The 14618-nt window shown below is 58.4% G+C and overlaps 1 protein-coding gene across 1 annotated transcript; it reads right to left on the bottom strand.

The window, feature by feature from the left end:
* Positions 1 to 1159: 1159 nt before the first annotated feature.
* NUAK2 (NUAK family kinase 2) lies at positions 1160 to 12640 on the bottom strand. The gene is made up of 7 exons (XM_075775875.1): positions 12381 to 12640; positions 7597 to 7717; positions 6026 to 6177; positions 4967 to 5032; positions 3792 to 3911; positions 3309 to 3441; positions 1160 to 3229 (listed from the first exon to the last, which is right to left on the bottom strand). The coding sequence occupies exons 1-7, from the start codon at positions 12585 to 12587 to the stop codon at positions 2097 to 2099; spliced, it is 1932 nt and encodes a 643-aa protein (XP_075631990.1). The 5' UTR covers positions 12588 to 12640; the 3' UTR covers positions 1160 to 2096.
* Between the last annotated feature and the right edge of the window lie 1978 nt (positions 12641 to 14618).

Genomic DNA, 14618 nt, shown 5'->3' with positions numbered 1-14618 from the left:
TGCTCCAGAAACCAAACCCACAGGCGCTTTCCAAAAAGGAGGCTCTGTCCCTCAGTGACTGCGAAAAACTCAGCCCAACCTGACCTCTGCCTTGGGATGATCCGTGACCCAGACCCATGGGTGCTGCAGCCCCCCCCCCCCGGCTCACCCCATCCCGCCTCAGCAGCCCATGGGGCACCAGGACTTTGCCCTGGCTAAGCTGGATGCCCTCGGAGCGACTTTAAGCACTCCGGAGTTTCTCAATGGCGCGGGAAGCACGCAGGGAATGCGCAGCGGGGGGCAAAGCGTGCGTGGCCCCCCATGGCTGGAGGGGCGGCATTCCTGGCAGGCAGCCCTGCCGCCCGGCCCCTGCGGCTCAGCCTCTCCATGGTGGGGCAGAGGAGACCGGAGACATCTCTTATGAGCCCAACTGGAAACAGGAAATCGCTACAGTGGTTTATAGAGCAATAAACCCCTTTTCAATGCCGCAGCAGAAGAGGATAAAGGAAGCCGGGGAGAAAGGCCGGAGAGGAGCCCTGCAGTACACACCACAGCCAAGCTCCGGCTGCTGGGGTTCAGCCCCACTCAGTCCTTCCTCCCATGGAGGCACCTGCAGGCACCACGAGAGCAGACGGCAGCTCCTGTCACCAGGACCTGCGGATATTTCACAAGTCCGAACCCACACACCACCAGCGCTGTGAAAGCTGTTTGGGAGCAGAGCTGGGAGCACAGGGATGCCCACAGCAGGAACCCAGGAGGAACGGGTCCATCATCCTCTGCAGCCATCTGCCTCCATCACAGCCTCCCCCAAACTTCAGGCTCTGCTTCTTCGCTCCCCTCTGGGTCAGGGGCGCAGCCCTGGGTGCAGCATCACTGCACCAGCACGGTGATACCCTGACAGCAGGTCCTGCCTCCAGCCGGCTCCTCCTCACTGGGTGACACAGCAGCTCAACCCTAAAAACTACAGCCGGTCACCCTCCCTGTGGGTGCTGGGCCCCCATAAGGGATATGCCAAGTCACAGCTCAGCACCATGCGGCACTGGGGGGGGGGTGGGGGAAGCACCAGTTTAAGCCCACAGAGCCACGGGTTAAGCCCTGTCCCAGCAGGAGCCAGCAGCACCCCATCGCACCGCCCTGCCCTCGAGCTGCAGCGGCACAGCAATCAAGAGAACCACTCAGGTCTACGGTTTGCTTTTAATTTAATGGTTTTCTCAAGACCGTTTTGTGGGAAGGAGAGGAAAAGACACACACCCTGGAGAAGGGAAAGGGCCAGCGAACACAGGGCAATAGTGCAACAGAGCTTCGACGTGCGGCACATGAGACGACAGCACAGACCCCTCCACCTCCCAGTGAAAAACATTTGGGTGGCTGTTACGGAGCCAGACACATCCCGTGCTGCTAAGTTTTACATCAAGTCGGACAAAGGCAATAAATAAAGAAGCAGTGCCTCACCAAAGGCACTTTTTTTTTTTCCTCCTTTCAACATTAAAAATAATAATAATAAAAAAAAAAGATGATGGCATCAGAGCATGTTCTCAGACTGGGGTTTCAGCCAGATCCAGTTGGGTTTCTCAGCGCAGGAGAGGGAAGAGCCGGGGCCCGAGTGGTTTGGACCCCGTTGCCAGCACGTCCCAAGAGCCCAGCCCACAGGCAGCACCTTTCAGCCCCTCATCAGCACCCTGCTACATCTCCAGCTTGTTTGAGGTATATCACCCACCCCATCCGTTATCTTGTGCAGCCAAAAAAACAGTGCAAAGAAAAAAAAAATCCCCCCAACCCCTTGATTCCCCCCCCACCCCGACGAGATGAGCCTGTTTGCAAGGGAAGGATGGCAGCAAGGAGCCTCTGGGACCCCCAGCCCCTCCACAGGGGTGGCAGCTGGATCTCTCAGGGCTTTGGTCCATTTAATGTCCTGGCCTTGGGGCATCCCCCCGCCAGTGTCCCGCAGCCACCGCAGCTCACTCCCTGCCTGTACCCGTGCTCCTCCCCGAGGGGCACAAGGCTGCAAAATAAATACGTGGGACGTGGCTCAGCAGCACCGGCAGCCCCTGGGGCAGGGAGGGCTCGGCCCCCGCCCCAACAGGCAGCACCCCGGGGTGCCCTTCCAGGAGGTACCCTCAGCTCAACTTCATTCCTATGGCCACGGCACGCTGGTAGACCTTGGTGATGTTGTCGCAGGCCGCCAGGGACAAGCTGCTGTCTCCCAGGGGACTCCGGCAATGGGTCACAGTCCAGCGGCGCAGCCTGCGCCCTTCCTCTACCTCCTCCTCCTCTTCCAGCCGGAGGAGGCTGTCAGCAGAGATGCAGCCCCGCATGCCCCCACCGCCGTGGGAAACACGGGTGGGCAGGTCAAGCTGGTCAAAGGACTCCGTGGAGAGGATGCTGTCCTCGCTCACGGCGCTGGATGGGCGGGCGCGGGGCGCCTGGGGCAGGGGCACCTCGATGAAGCCCCCGAATACCTCTTCGGAGGGGCTGTCCGGGTCGGTGCTGCTGGAGGAGTACTTGCCATTGTGCTTGAGGATGCCCTTCCGGCGGGCAGGGAGGCCTTGGGGGCCCTGCTCTGGGGAGAGGGTGTCAGCAAACACGTTCCCATCGAGGTCCAAGCTCCCTGCATCCAGGACATCCCCAGACTCGCAGCACTCTAGGGACGAGTAATACCCTGACTCCCTTGTCGAGGGCTTTTTCAGTATTCCCTTCTTGGGCATGGCCGTGGGTGCCGCTCCAACGCCCACGCTGCAAGGCAGCATCCCAGAGGACAGGATCCGGGTGAGACCCGCAGCGGTCACTTCACCATCCTCGCCCTGTGCCTCTCCCATGGGTGCTGCTGGCGGAGGACCAGGGCCAGGCACCTTCTGCTCGCAGGAGTTTCTCTTCTTCAGGATGCCCTTGGGCCGCTTGAGGATGGACTTGGAGGGGTTCTCCGGAGCCAGGGCCACCTCCTGTAGCACGTGGGAGACGTCATTCTCCTTCTTGGACTTCTTGAGGGAACGCTGCCGCTCCAGGGCCACGCCAGGGATGTGCTGCTTCAAGAAGCATCGCACCTTGGAGCCATTCTCCAGGAGGGGCCGGGAGGAGCGACGAAGCCACTCTGCCACTGTGGCCAGGGGGGACTCGCTCTCCCGCAGCAGCTCTTGCTCCCCGATGGGCACTTTGTAGCCCCAGTTCACCCACCAGTGCGTGGCGATGTCCTCGATGGTGGCACGGCGCTCTGGGTTCACCATCAGCATCCACCGGATTAGCCCACAGGCATCTGGGGAAGAGACTGGTCAGGCACCAAAGGGAGCATGGTATGGGGAGGGGGGGACACGGAATGGTGGGGGTCTGCCTACCCGACAGCTTCGTGGGCTCCCGGTAGTCCCCACTTGTGATCTGCTTGACCAGAGTCTTGTAGTCGTGGCCATCGAACGGCATCGTGCCATGGACCAGGATGTAGAGGAGAACGCCCAGGGACCAGCTGTCCACCTGTGGAGGGAGAGACGACCCTGGAGGGGGGCAGCAGGGCCAGGCTGCCCCGACTCCTACCCCAGGACCCCCCACCAGAGCCTCAGCAGCAGCTCCTGGGAAGGCAGCAGCCACGGAGGGGTGGACAGAGCGCAGGGCAGGACCAGCCACCTGCATCCCACCACGTCCAGCCCACTATGGCTGTCACACACTGACCACACAGCGCTTGGTCTTAGGGGACCCGTTACCCCAAACCACACAGGCTGGGCTCTGCCTGCGATACTCCGCTGGGAAAACACCCAGCGCTTTCCTAAGGCCAAGCGAAGGGGCAGCAAGACACCCCACCAGGCAGGGGGAGAGGCACAACCTACCTCCGGGCCCTTGTACGGCCTCCCATTGATGATTTCGGGAGACGCGTAGAGAGGGCTGCCGCAGTAAGTCTGCAGAAGTTTGTCCTGCTGGTAAACGTTGGACAAGCCAAAGTCTGCAATCTAGAGAGAAATGTATAGCTGTTATCGAGCAGCAAAGCTCCCCGTCGCAGTTAGAGCAGCATTGCCACCTGAAGCTCTCCAGCTGCGAGCTTGGCTGAAACCAGGGCTGCCCTCGACCCCCTGGTCCTGGGTGCCCTCAGGCTCCTCCGGGAGCAGCAGCAGCCTGGCTTTCCACCCCCGAGGCTGCTCCTGCCTCTCTCCCCATCCCAGAAAGCTCGTCCCAGCTGCCGCTGCCCTGCGGCTCTGCCCCTCCAGCCCCATCACCGGCAAGCTGGGAGCAGAGGCAGCAGCAAAGGTGTGGTTAGGGGAGAGCTGCTGGGCTCTCCTCCAGCTCATTCACAGCCACACGAGGCTGCTTCAGTCCCTATCTGCTCCACCTAGCACACAGGAATTCATTATCCTCATTACGCCCGTCACCTCTCAGTGAGCAGAAGGTACAGTCCCTGCTTGCGAGCTCCCAGTTGCAAAATTACCCCTTAGAGAGATAAAGCCCCGCGGTCTGTTTATCACCGACCGCGCCGATTCCCAGCTGCGGCCGTGCCCTTCCTTCCCGGGCGGCTGCAGCGCTCCCGGCAAAGATGAAAAGCATCGCTCAGGGTCAGCAGAGTCAGAAGCTGCCCCGCACCTCCCTCCACCAGCCTGGTGCATACGGGAACCAGGACTTTCACTGCGAGAGCCCTTTCTTATCCAGCCAGTTGTGCTTTGACCTCAATATTCAGACTTTGCCCTCTTATCAGCAGTCAGATATACATTATGGCTTTAACAGGCGACTCTGAGGCTCTGTCTCTGCGGCCTCTCTCGCTCAGCGCTGCACTCAGATGGCAGGGGACAGGCACAGGCGCCCTCCTGGCTCCCCATCTCCTGGGCAAACACCAGTGCAGGCTGATGCCAGTGGTCCTGGAGCCAACAGATGCTTCCAGGAGCTGCAGAGAACCACGTGCCCCAGGGAAACCGGGGTGTTGTGGCCACCCCCGTCCATCCGCGCTGGGCAGCATCCCTTAGACCCCTTCACTGGGTGACAGCCAAAGCGTGGCCAGGCTCTGCCAGCCTCTCACCTTGATGTTCCCGTTGGCATCGAGCAGGATGTTCTCCAGCTTCAGGTCCCTGTGAACGATCCCATTCTGCGTGAGGGAAGGGAGAGCCGGGTTATTTTACAGCATGTTTGAGGAAGGGAAAGGCAGGCAGCGTGGGCAGGTCACTGCCGTTCACCAGCACGCAAACAGGGCATGGTGACGACAATCAGAGTAGCAGTAAATAAGTCTGGGTGCATGGAGGAGGACGGGCTGTAAACCACGTCCCAACATGGGCGCTACCAGCTCCCCGTGCTGCTCGGGAGCACGAGCAGGGTGGTACCTGCACCAGCGCCCTGCGCCAGGCGCCACGCTGGGCTCCCGCACCCTCCTCAGCCACGCACCCACCAGAGCGGCTGGTGCCGGCTCCCGCCGGGGCACGGTGGGCACAGCTCCATGCTTTGCTGGGACCTGCTGCTGCCCGGCTAAATAAGACCCCAATTTTCTTTGGATTCAGGAGGTGCCCTGTGACTCCCCTTCCTGCCGAGGGTGTGCGGGTACCCAGGACCGAGGTGTGATCAGGCATGGCCTTAGAGCATCTTCTGGAGAGATCTACAGGCTTGTGGGTCCTTCCAGGGCAGGCACGGTTCGTCCCACAGCCCTGGACAGGGTCCTACAGCTTTACATCCCTCTCAGGGGACGTGCCGGGTGACCCAGGGCTTGGCTCTCAGCTCTGGGTGTCTCCCTCTGGGCGGGCAGGATGGGAATCGATAACTCCTCGACAGAGTTAGTCAGCCCCACGCCACGGCAGCAGAAAGCCAAGGCAAGGACTTCCCAAAAGCTGCTCGGGCACTGCCTCCACACAAGCCCAAAGGCTGCCGCGCCTTTCAGATAAGGGGCAGGATTAGCCCTTTTCCTGGGAAAGGCCAACAGCCACAAGCTTCCCTGACCTCCCAGACCAGGCTGAGCTTTCCCATGGAGCACCGGATCCGCTCCCAGCCCTGGCTGCTGCACCCCTGCCCAGAGCCAGCCCCACCGAGCACACAGGAGCCCATGCCTCGGCTGTCCCCCGGGCAGGCGGTGGGAAGTGCGGTGCTGACCCACCTTGTGGCAGTAGTAGACGGCCGACACGACCTGCCGGAAGAAGTGGCGTGCCTCCTGCTCCGTCAGCCGCTGCCGCTCGCTGATGTAGTCGTACAGGTCCCCCTTGCTGGCGTACTCCATCACGATGACGATCTTGCTGCTGTTCTCAAACACTGCGCAGAGATGGGAAGCCACAGGGTGTTAGGACAGATGCTGGGAGCTAAGGGACATCTCGTTAGCACGTGCCTTTTAATGAGCAGGCGGAGCCCTGACCGACTCTAACACACCGCCTACCCCATGTGCCCTTGGTCTGTTTTGCAAAGGGAAGGTGTCGGGGTTTCTGCAGGTACCCGCAGGTTGGAGGGGGACGGCCACTGTCCCACAGTGCCATGGGCTGCTGGCCAAGTGGCCTCTGCAGCCACAGAGCACAAGAGAAAGGGCTCTGCTCCACCAGACGGTGACTCAGACGTGTGGTTCTTCGCTAGACAGAGCCCTGCCGAGGGGGAAGGCGATGGAGCTACCGGCTGGCACAGCCCGGTGGCCTTCCTGCACACTCCCATTGCTCCCGACAAGGCTCAGGCTCAAGCCAAGAGATGAAACACTTTCTTCCTGTTTGCAGAAAGCTACCTCAATATTTTTTTTTGAATTCCAGCAGTCAGCATGAGTCAGTCCTTGCAAATACCACGTATGAACTGCCAATCCACTTGCTTTTATTTAGAGAACAAAAGGACTCTGGATACCTCACGTAGGCCAGCGAGGTGGCGATAACCCAGGCACCGGCCACATGCCGGCACGGTGCACTGAACCCCGGCCAGCCCCGAGGAAGAGTACGGAGCATGCCAGGTTTGCAGCCAAATGAGTCCAGGTTTAAGCTAGAGATTTGCTCCAAGTCTGATCATAGCTAGAACTCGAGAAATTCCCCTTCGGTTTGGTGTTGCCCCAACACCCTGGGAGCAAAGCCCAGTCCTGGCCATAAAGCTGAGCCCAGCAGCACCAGGAGCTCTCCCAGCACCCTGTGGTTTGGTTTTCCTCCGCCCCAGGGGAGGGAATGAGAAGAGCCACAGAGATTCCCACTGCTCCAGCACTTGCTGGTTCCCTGAACGTGTGTTTCCCGTGGCTGGGGCGAGCATCCAGCACAACCGGAGCCACACGCAGCGCTGGGCTTCACAGGGGACCCTGGCCACCGGCTCCCCCCCACGGCACAGCCTCTTGCCGGCAGCAGCCCCAAGGCTTCCAGCCTCTAAAGGCCACAAACTTTATGAGCCAGCTTCCCTCTCCGGGCAGGAGGCGATGGGAGGGGAAGCAGTTATTTCTGGAGCAGGTATTTCCCCTCGTCGCTGCTCTGCACGCAGGCGGGGGGACTGCGGCGGGGAAACCACAGCCTGGCAGGATCTGCTCTCCCTGAGAGCTGAGTCACCAGCACGGCACAGGCGACAGCAAACAGCTTCAGCTCTGTGCGAGCAGAGGGAAGAGAGCGGCGAGCGCTACCCACGCTGCTGCAGACCCTGCCCAGTACCCAGCCCCGCAGGGCAGGCTCCGCTCAGGGATGCTGCTGGGAAGGGGAGGGGAGGGGAAGGGAGAGGAGGGCTCACCTTCGTGGACAGAGATGATGTGGGGGTGGTTGAGGGAGGACATGATCTCAATCTCTCTCCGGATATGGACAAGGTCCTGCTCATCCTTGATTTTGTCTTTCCGGATTGACTTGATAGCCACCTGCGGATGAGCACACACACACAGAGGGTCACCCGGCTGCCCAAAGCCTTCTGCAGAGCAAGAAACCCGCCCCGCTCTTTTGGGAAGGGGCTCACAAGCAAGAGATCGACGGCCCCGCTTCCCCACCCAGGCGTGCTGCATCCCAGAGCCACGCTGCACAGCTCCACTGAAGCCGCTCCAATCAATGAACTTTATCAACTGGGTTTTTATACTTTCCAAGCCCTGCTGCACAAGCTAAAAGCTCCCTGAGCCTCCCCCCCGCCAAGGGAAACCTGCTCCCCGAGCCTCCTCCCGCAGGTAGCGCAGCCCTGCTCCACATTTATGTCCCGTGGCTTACAGGAATTGTGTCCCAGGCTACAGCCACCGCTGGACCGTGGCCAGCCAAAGGAATGTGACCTGCACACATGACTTGGAAGATAACAATAACAATGTCTTCTTGGGGTCATGAAAAAACACATGGGAAAAAAAACCCCAGGTTTTGTTTTCCTTGCAAATATTTATTTCAAGGAGCTGATTACATAGAGGTAAGAGAAAGTTTGGTATTGAAGAGTAGATCCCTCCTAGGCACAGGACTGTGCTCCAGCCAGCTGGGAGACCCAGTGCCGATGATGCGAGCCGCTTTCCAGGCTTTCGCTTGGGTTTTCAAGTTATCCTCTACAAGGAAATTGAAAGGGGAGGAGAAAGAAGAGTAAGCGCTGGAGAATAGATGCCTTCTAATCCTCTTTCAAAGGGGCTGGGGAGAGACAATGTGCTCCTAGGGTTGAATTTACAACTGAATCCAGCAGAACCTCTTTTTTTGTATCAGACAAGAATGCGGAACAGCATTAATCCCATAAAGGGACCCCCTCACCCTGCACCAGTCTCCCAGCAACGGGGAGAGGGGCCACAGACACCCGCCGGCCCCAGCTGCCAGCACAGGAGCGATGCTCGTGGCTACGCTGCGCGGGAACCTTCCTCCGCCTTTGGCGGCACGGGATGGATGCTCAGCCTTGTCTCCCTCCGATTTAGGGGAGTCAGAAACCTCGCTCCTCAAGACCCAGCCTGTCAAGCAGCAAAGGGCTCAGAACACGTTTGCAATCCTTGCTAAGCAAGGCCTGTCGCACCCACAGCAAGTCACCAGACGCTAAAGCAGCGAGACCTCAGCTGCCACATCAGTGTCTTCATGGGAAAAGGATGTGACAATTTTAAGGGCTCAGATCGGCCGTCTCTCACGTGCCTATGGAGTCCCCTTGGCCCTGGGACACATCTCTGCTGCACTGGGCCACTTCAGGCCAGCACTGGCCAAGGCAGGGGTTGCCTCCTGTGCACTGGAGAAGCATTGTGGTTGCACCCAAGGGTTGAAGCAACCGAGCAGAATGGACTCTGGCCAAGAGAAGTTCAATAACCCAGGCCCAAGTTTCTGTATAAAGCAATACTGAAGGCACTTAATAGGTTCTTGAAAGGCAGGTATTCTTTTTTGCTGACCTTTGTGCTAGGTTAACAGGTTAAAGTTTAACAATGTTTTGCTCCAGCCCCTGATTATCTGACCCCTGGTAGAACGCAGGCAAAGCCTTTATGCAGCAAGTTGGCCTGCTCCTGCCCTCCCAAATTCCCATTGACTCTATTAATCTCCTGCCTAAAGCTCGACATCCAGCCTAAAGGTCTCAGCATTTTGGGGTGCACGCAGCACATTTGCTTGCTGACCAAGATGCGCACGCATGTGCACTGCTGAGGCAGGGCCAGCACGGGAAGCCATAGGAGATGCCACCAGCTGTGATATTCAGCAGAGTGCCGGAGAACACCCTCGCCTACGAGCCCGGCAGTTAGCGACCTGCAAGGCAGACAGAGGCACGGCTGCAGCAGGGAGCAGGTTTAGGGCGCTGGTAGAGCCCCGGGGCTCTCCTTGCTAAGCGCTGCTCGCAGGCAGGCCAGCGGCCTGTGTTAACGGTCGGGCACAACGCACAGCGAGGGTACGGCACTGTTAGGGTCCGCATCTCACAGAACTGAGGCTGAACCACCCACTCATGATTTATCTGCCTGTCAAGCCCTGCAGGGGATGCTAATCTCTTGGCCATCCCGTCCTTCCCCAGGGGTGCCGGGAAGCAGCTTTGTTCCAAAACATCCCCTGCCTAACAGGGCTGGCAGCAGAGGATCTCCCCTTGAGACAGAAAAGGCCGTGCCTGGCCACCCTGGAGACGGGGACCAGCATCTTCAGGGACAGACACTGCCACAGCCTGCACGCTGCCTCCACCAGCAACGCTACGAGAAGAATCTCCTGCAGGAAACAGCCCCAGGAAGTCCCACTGCAAGAGCCTAGAGAAGTGACGAGTACTTTCCAAATCAAAAAGGCTTTTAATTAAAAGTTTTTTGGGGGCAGAACAGGTATTTTCAGCAGCTGCTGAAAGATGCATTAAGCTACAACCCCAGGCAGCACTTCAGAAGTTGTTCCAGATTACAAGTGCAGCATTTCATGCTCCATGAAATATGGATTACAACCCGCTATGGAAGAGACCAGAGTTCTCCCCTTACTGGAGATCAAAAGAGGCTTTGCTGCTTTGGAATATCCCAGGTGCTGCCTTCCCCTTGATACCACACGAGCCCACAGATAAGTTTCTGACACTGCAAGCGAGTCCCATGGGAGGTCCCACTTTCTATTTGACTTGGCTGCAGGCCAGGGCTTGGGAACCAGGCTGGGAGACAGAGCAAAGGCCAGATGCTGCCATGCAAACAGGTGCGTGTTTGCACCACCGTGGCACACGTTACTGAATCTTCAAACCAAAAGATGCAGGGAAAAAGAAGAAAAAAAAAAAAAAAAGAAAGGAAAAAGAACCAGCAACTCTCTCCCCACTTGTTTGATATTTCAGGGACACAATAATTTTCCAAGGACTGGGAAAGCGCTGAGCAGAAGTACCCACCAAAAGGAATGAACATTATTTCACCTAAAGGAGTTCTGCCTGAAAACATCTTGCTTTCTGCTTAAAGAGTGTTCAGGGAAGCCCTCAAGAATCCTTTAGGTGTGGGAGCCTTGTCTTCCCTGCAGTCTACCAACTGATTAGACACACCTTGCTCTGAGCTAAGTCCAGGTTAAAATTCAGAGGAAATAAAGAAAGCTAGGCAGAAAAACAAGATAGTTCAATATTCAGTGCATCTGACAGAGGCAGTTTCTGATTAGCCAGAGGCAAAAACCATGGATGGAGCAGCTCCAGCTTTACAGCCTCAGCCGGTAACGTCAGATCCACAGAGCCCACGAGGGGTAACCAGCAGAGGCAGCAGTACCTGCTCTCACACCTCGGTGTTTAGGAAGTGAAAGCCACTTAGAGAAGGAGCAAATAACAACCCAGCTCAGGATAAGCCTGAAGATTAAACAGGTCCGGAAATGCTGAGAAAGAATTTGTGGGAAGAGGAGAGATTTGTGGTTAAGCCTCCTGTTCCTACATGGCCAGCTTGTTGAGGTACTAGTTAGTCGAGCCTTTGACTATCTCCAGCACTTAATGACGAGTCATTGGCCTGTATATTTAATTTGCATTATACTAAGACCAACGCTGCTAGACAAACTAGTCCCTGTTCTAAGGGGCTTCCACAGACAGGCAAGTTTTCTGGCAGTTCAGAGATTCCCCGCACAAGCTTTGTTAGGTGCGGGCAGGGAAAGCCAAGTCTTCTCCCCCATCCCGAGGGGAGGGATCCTTCTAGGTCTGTGGGCGGAAGCGGCATTTCAAGGCCGATTATGCAGCAAAACAGCAGCTTCTTCAGAATCAGATAGGCTAATGGAAATGGCAGATCCGACTTAATTAAGAGCTGTCGCGTTAGACAAGAAAACCTCTCAGATTTACAGTTGTTTTCCTTGACGCGCCTCTGTGGCACATTAGTGATCCAGCCTCACACCTCGCTCCTCTGCTCAGCCTCAGCGCCCGCAGGTGGGCCCTCGCTGCTCACCCACGGTCTCACGTGGGTCAGTGCGTTAGTGCCTTTCTTGGGTCCCATCCTGCACCGCAGGGTGCTCTGGACTGAACAGGGGGAAAACCACATTCCTTTGCCCTTTGAACCCTTGCAGATTCCTGAAGGTCAGGGCTGCCAGGACAGCAGCACCCCGCTTTCCTGGGGGTGAGCATCCCCCACTTCTCCCTGCATGCTTCCAGCACGCCGGATTGCTGTGCTCGGAGCTGAGCCACGCACAGCACGGAGGCACTTTGCTTTGGGGGGGGGGGGGGGGCTGAGGCGTTGATTGAGTCACCATTTCAGTCAGACACTCGGTGCTCAGAGGGGCTCAGCTTTGCCTGGGTGCCGCACACCGCTGCCGAGAGCCAACGGGCAAAACCAACCACGAACCCAGGGCAAGAGGAAGGCAAAAATCCTTCAGACTCAAGAGCAGTGTTTGCTCTTCGCTGCCGGATATTTGCGGGCTCCTTTCACCAGGAAACCCGACTCGGTCAAGTGGGCGAGGGGAGCTGCAACCCCCCTCCCCGGGGCGGGGGGGACACACCAGGTCCCTCCGGGCTGCCCCCGCCTGCGGTACGGGCCCGCAGCTTCCCCGCACGCTGCGCCGGGAGCGGGGCCGAGCGAGGGCTGCGCCTTCCCGGTTACCGGCTGGGCAGAGCCGGTGCCGGCGGGGAGGCACCGGGGCGAGGAGGGGAGTGGGGGGGGGATGCTCACGGTGAGGATGCACTGGGGACCGGGGGATCCTTACCAGCTTGCCGGAGCGCTCCCGGGCTTTCTTCACCTTCCCGTAGGTGCCTTTCCCCAGCGTCTCCAGGAACTCGTAGCGGTGCTTCAGGTTGTGCTTATGGTGGTGCCGCTTCACCGCCTGCTTCTTCATCAGCGGCCGCGGAGACTTAATGAGCCCCTCGGCCAGCGAGGCGGCCAGCGCTGCCCCCGGCCCCACCGCCCGCTCCATGCCGCCCTCCGGCCCCGGCTCCACCGCCTCCCGGCACGGTACGGCCCGACCCGGCCCGCAACGGCCCATAAATGCGGCGGCCCCGCCGGCCGCGCCCCCCCGCGCCCATTGGCCGCACGGCGACGGGCGGGGCGGCAGGGCCCGGGGCGGGGGGGGCCGGGCTGCGGGGAGACCCCACGGGCACGGGTGGAAGGGGAGGGGGGGGACACACCCCCACGGGCCGGGTAGGTGCGAAGGGGAGAGCGCTAGACCGCGGGGATAAGGGGGAGGCGGGGGGGGCACCCACAAGCTGGGTGCAAAGGGAGGGTGCGCGGGGGAGAAGGGGGGCTGAGGCAATGAAGGGACGAGGGAGAGAGGCAGGGTACATAGGGGGGGCCCGCAGGGGGTGTAAAGGGGTGTCCCGCACAGATAAGGATTTTCCAGAAGGTGATGCAGGGAGAGACGGGCACCCAAAGGCTGAGAGGATGGACCAGAGCGCTGGGAGGACGCGGAACAAAGCGCCCGGGTGTCACACCAGGACAGACGTGGGGACAGAGGGAGGCAGACATACAGCTGGCCAAGGCACACACACACACACACACAGAGACGTGGTTTGCTGCAAGGAGCCACAATGCACCCAGGACTCTCAGAAAAAAATACCTATTGAGGGCAAAATCAGAGAGAGGAGAGGCCTGGCCAAGCGCAGCCTGTCCACGCTCGCTGCAGGACGACGCTTTGCCCTCCTGGACACGGGGCCTGGGAGGGAGCAGCATGCTCCGTGACCAGAGCTGGGGGAAAAAACCCCGGCTGAGCGTCTGCAGGGCGCTCGGGCACTTCCATGCAAAGGCTTTTTACCGACATTACTGGTTAACTCTGCAGCACCTTCCCGTGTGGTCCTTTTGCCCCTGTGGTAAATCTTTGTTTTGAGATATTAAAAGAATGCAATTATTTCCCAAAGCAGCCAAAACAAAAGCTCTTGCCCAGCTCTGGCATGTGTGAGGACACACCGTATTGATTGAAGAAAGAGATATCTGCAGCATTACTCATCCTCGCGCTCAGACCTGGATTTTCCCACCACTTCCAGCAGCTCAGGGCAGGGTGAGGCAGAGCAGGGGCTCGTGAGTGTCTGTGAGGGATGATCTAATCCACCACCAGCCCCTCGCTGCAGGCTTTGTGTCCCCGAGCACAGGGGTGGCATAAGATGGAGCTATGCAATGGCCCAGCACCCGCTCTCAGCATATCATAGAACCACAGACCGGTTTGGGTGGGAAGAGACCCTCACAGCCCACCCAGTGCCACCCCTGCCATGGGCAGGGACACCCTCCGCTAGCCCAGGTTGCCCAAAGCCCCATCCAACCTGGCCTTGAACACTGCCAGGGAGCCAGGGGCAGCCACAGCTTCTCTGGGCAACCTGGGCCAGGGCCTCAGCACCCTCACGGGGAAGAAGTTCTTCCTTGTATCTAACCTAAATCTACCCTCTTTTAGTGTAAAGCCATTAAAGTCCTTGGTGCACAAAGGACTGCAGATTAGAGACCATTTTGATGCTGTTAGTACACAGGTATCTTGTACTGCCAGCTTCCCTGATTTTTATTGCCAGTGGCCGTGTGGCAACTTCATTTCCTCACAAGATGTCAGGGATGAACAACTTCTTGCAGCTTCAGCCTGGTCCTGCATCCTTTCCACGCTCAAACCTCGCCCCAAGCTGAACACACGGTAACCCGTGGGCAAATCTCTTTCCCCATTTTAAAATGAGCCGTCTCCCACCAGTACGTCTGAAGAAGATACTGTGCTGAAGCAGAGTTGCAATAATGAATTATTTACTGTGCAGTAACAGGAGCTGCATTTCAATCTGCAAGTGGACAGCAGGGCCCGTAGGGAAGATAAGGGGTAGATGAGATTAACTAAACTGCTGTAATCTCAATGTCAAAGTAAACAGATAGGATCCTGTTCAGGCACAGCCCAGAGATTGCAGCAGAGTTGAAGGGGGAAGGCACAAACCTCCCTTATTGCAATAACAAAACAATTTCACTTGACTAAGATGAAAGTGTCTGC

This window comes from Balearica regulorum, chromosome 25 (genome assembly GCF_011004875.1).
Source record: "Balearica regulorum gibbericeps isolate bBalReg1 chromosome 25, bBalReg1.pri, whole genome shotgun sequence".
In the NCBI taxonomy this organism is placed as follows: Eukaryota; Metazoa; Chordata; class Aves; order Gruiformes; family Gruidae; genus Balearica; species Balearica regulorum.
Note: the sequence above shows the minus strand (reverse complement) of the source record. Positions and strands in the feature narration are given on the sequence as shown.

Excerpts from the sequence above, each read along its gene's own strand:
- NUAK2 (XM_075775875.1), bottom strand. The coding sequence starts at position 12,587 with ATGGAGCGGGCGGTGGGGCCGGGGGCAGCGCTGGCCGCCTCGCTGGCC. Across the intron at positions 6,178-7,596 it reads CATCATCTCTGTCCACGAAG|TGTTTGAGAACAGCAGCAAG; the intron begins GTGAGCCCTCCT and ends ATCTCTGCGCAG. Across the intron at positions 3,442-3,791 it reads GGCCGTACAAGGGCCCGGAG|GTGGACAGCTGGTCCCTGGG; the intron begins GTAGGTTGTGCC and ends CTCCCTCCACAG.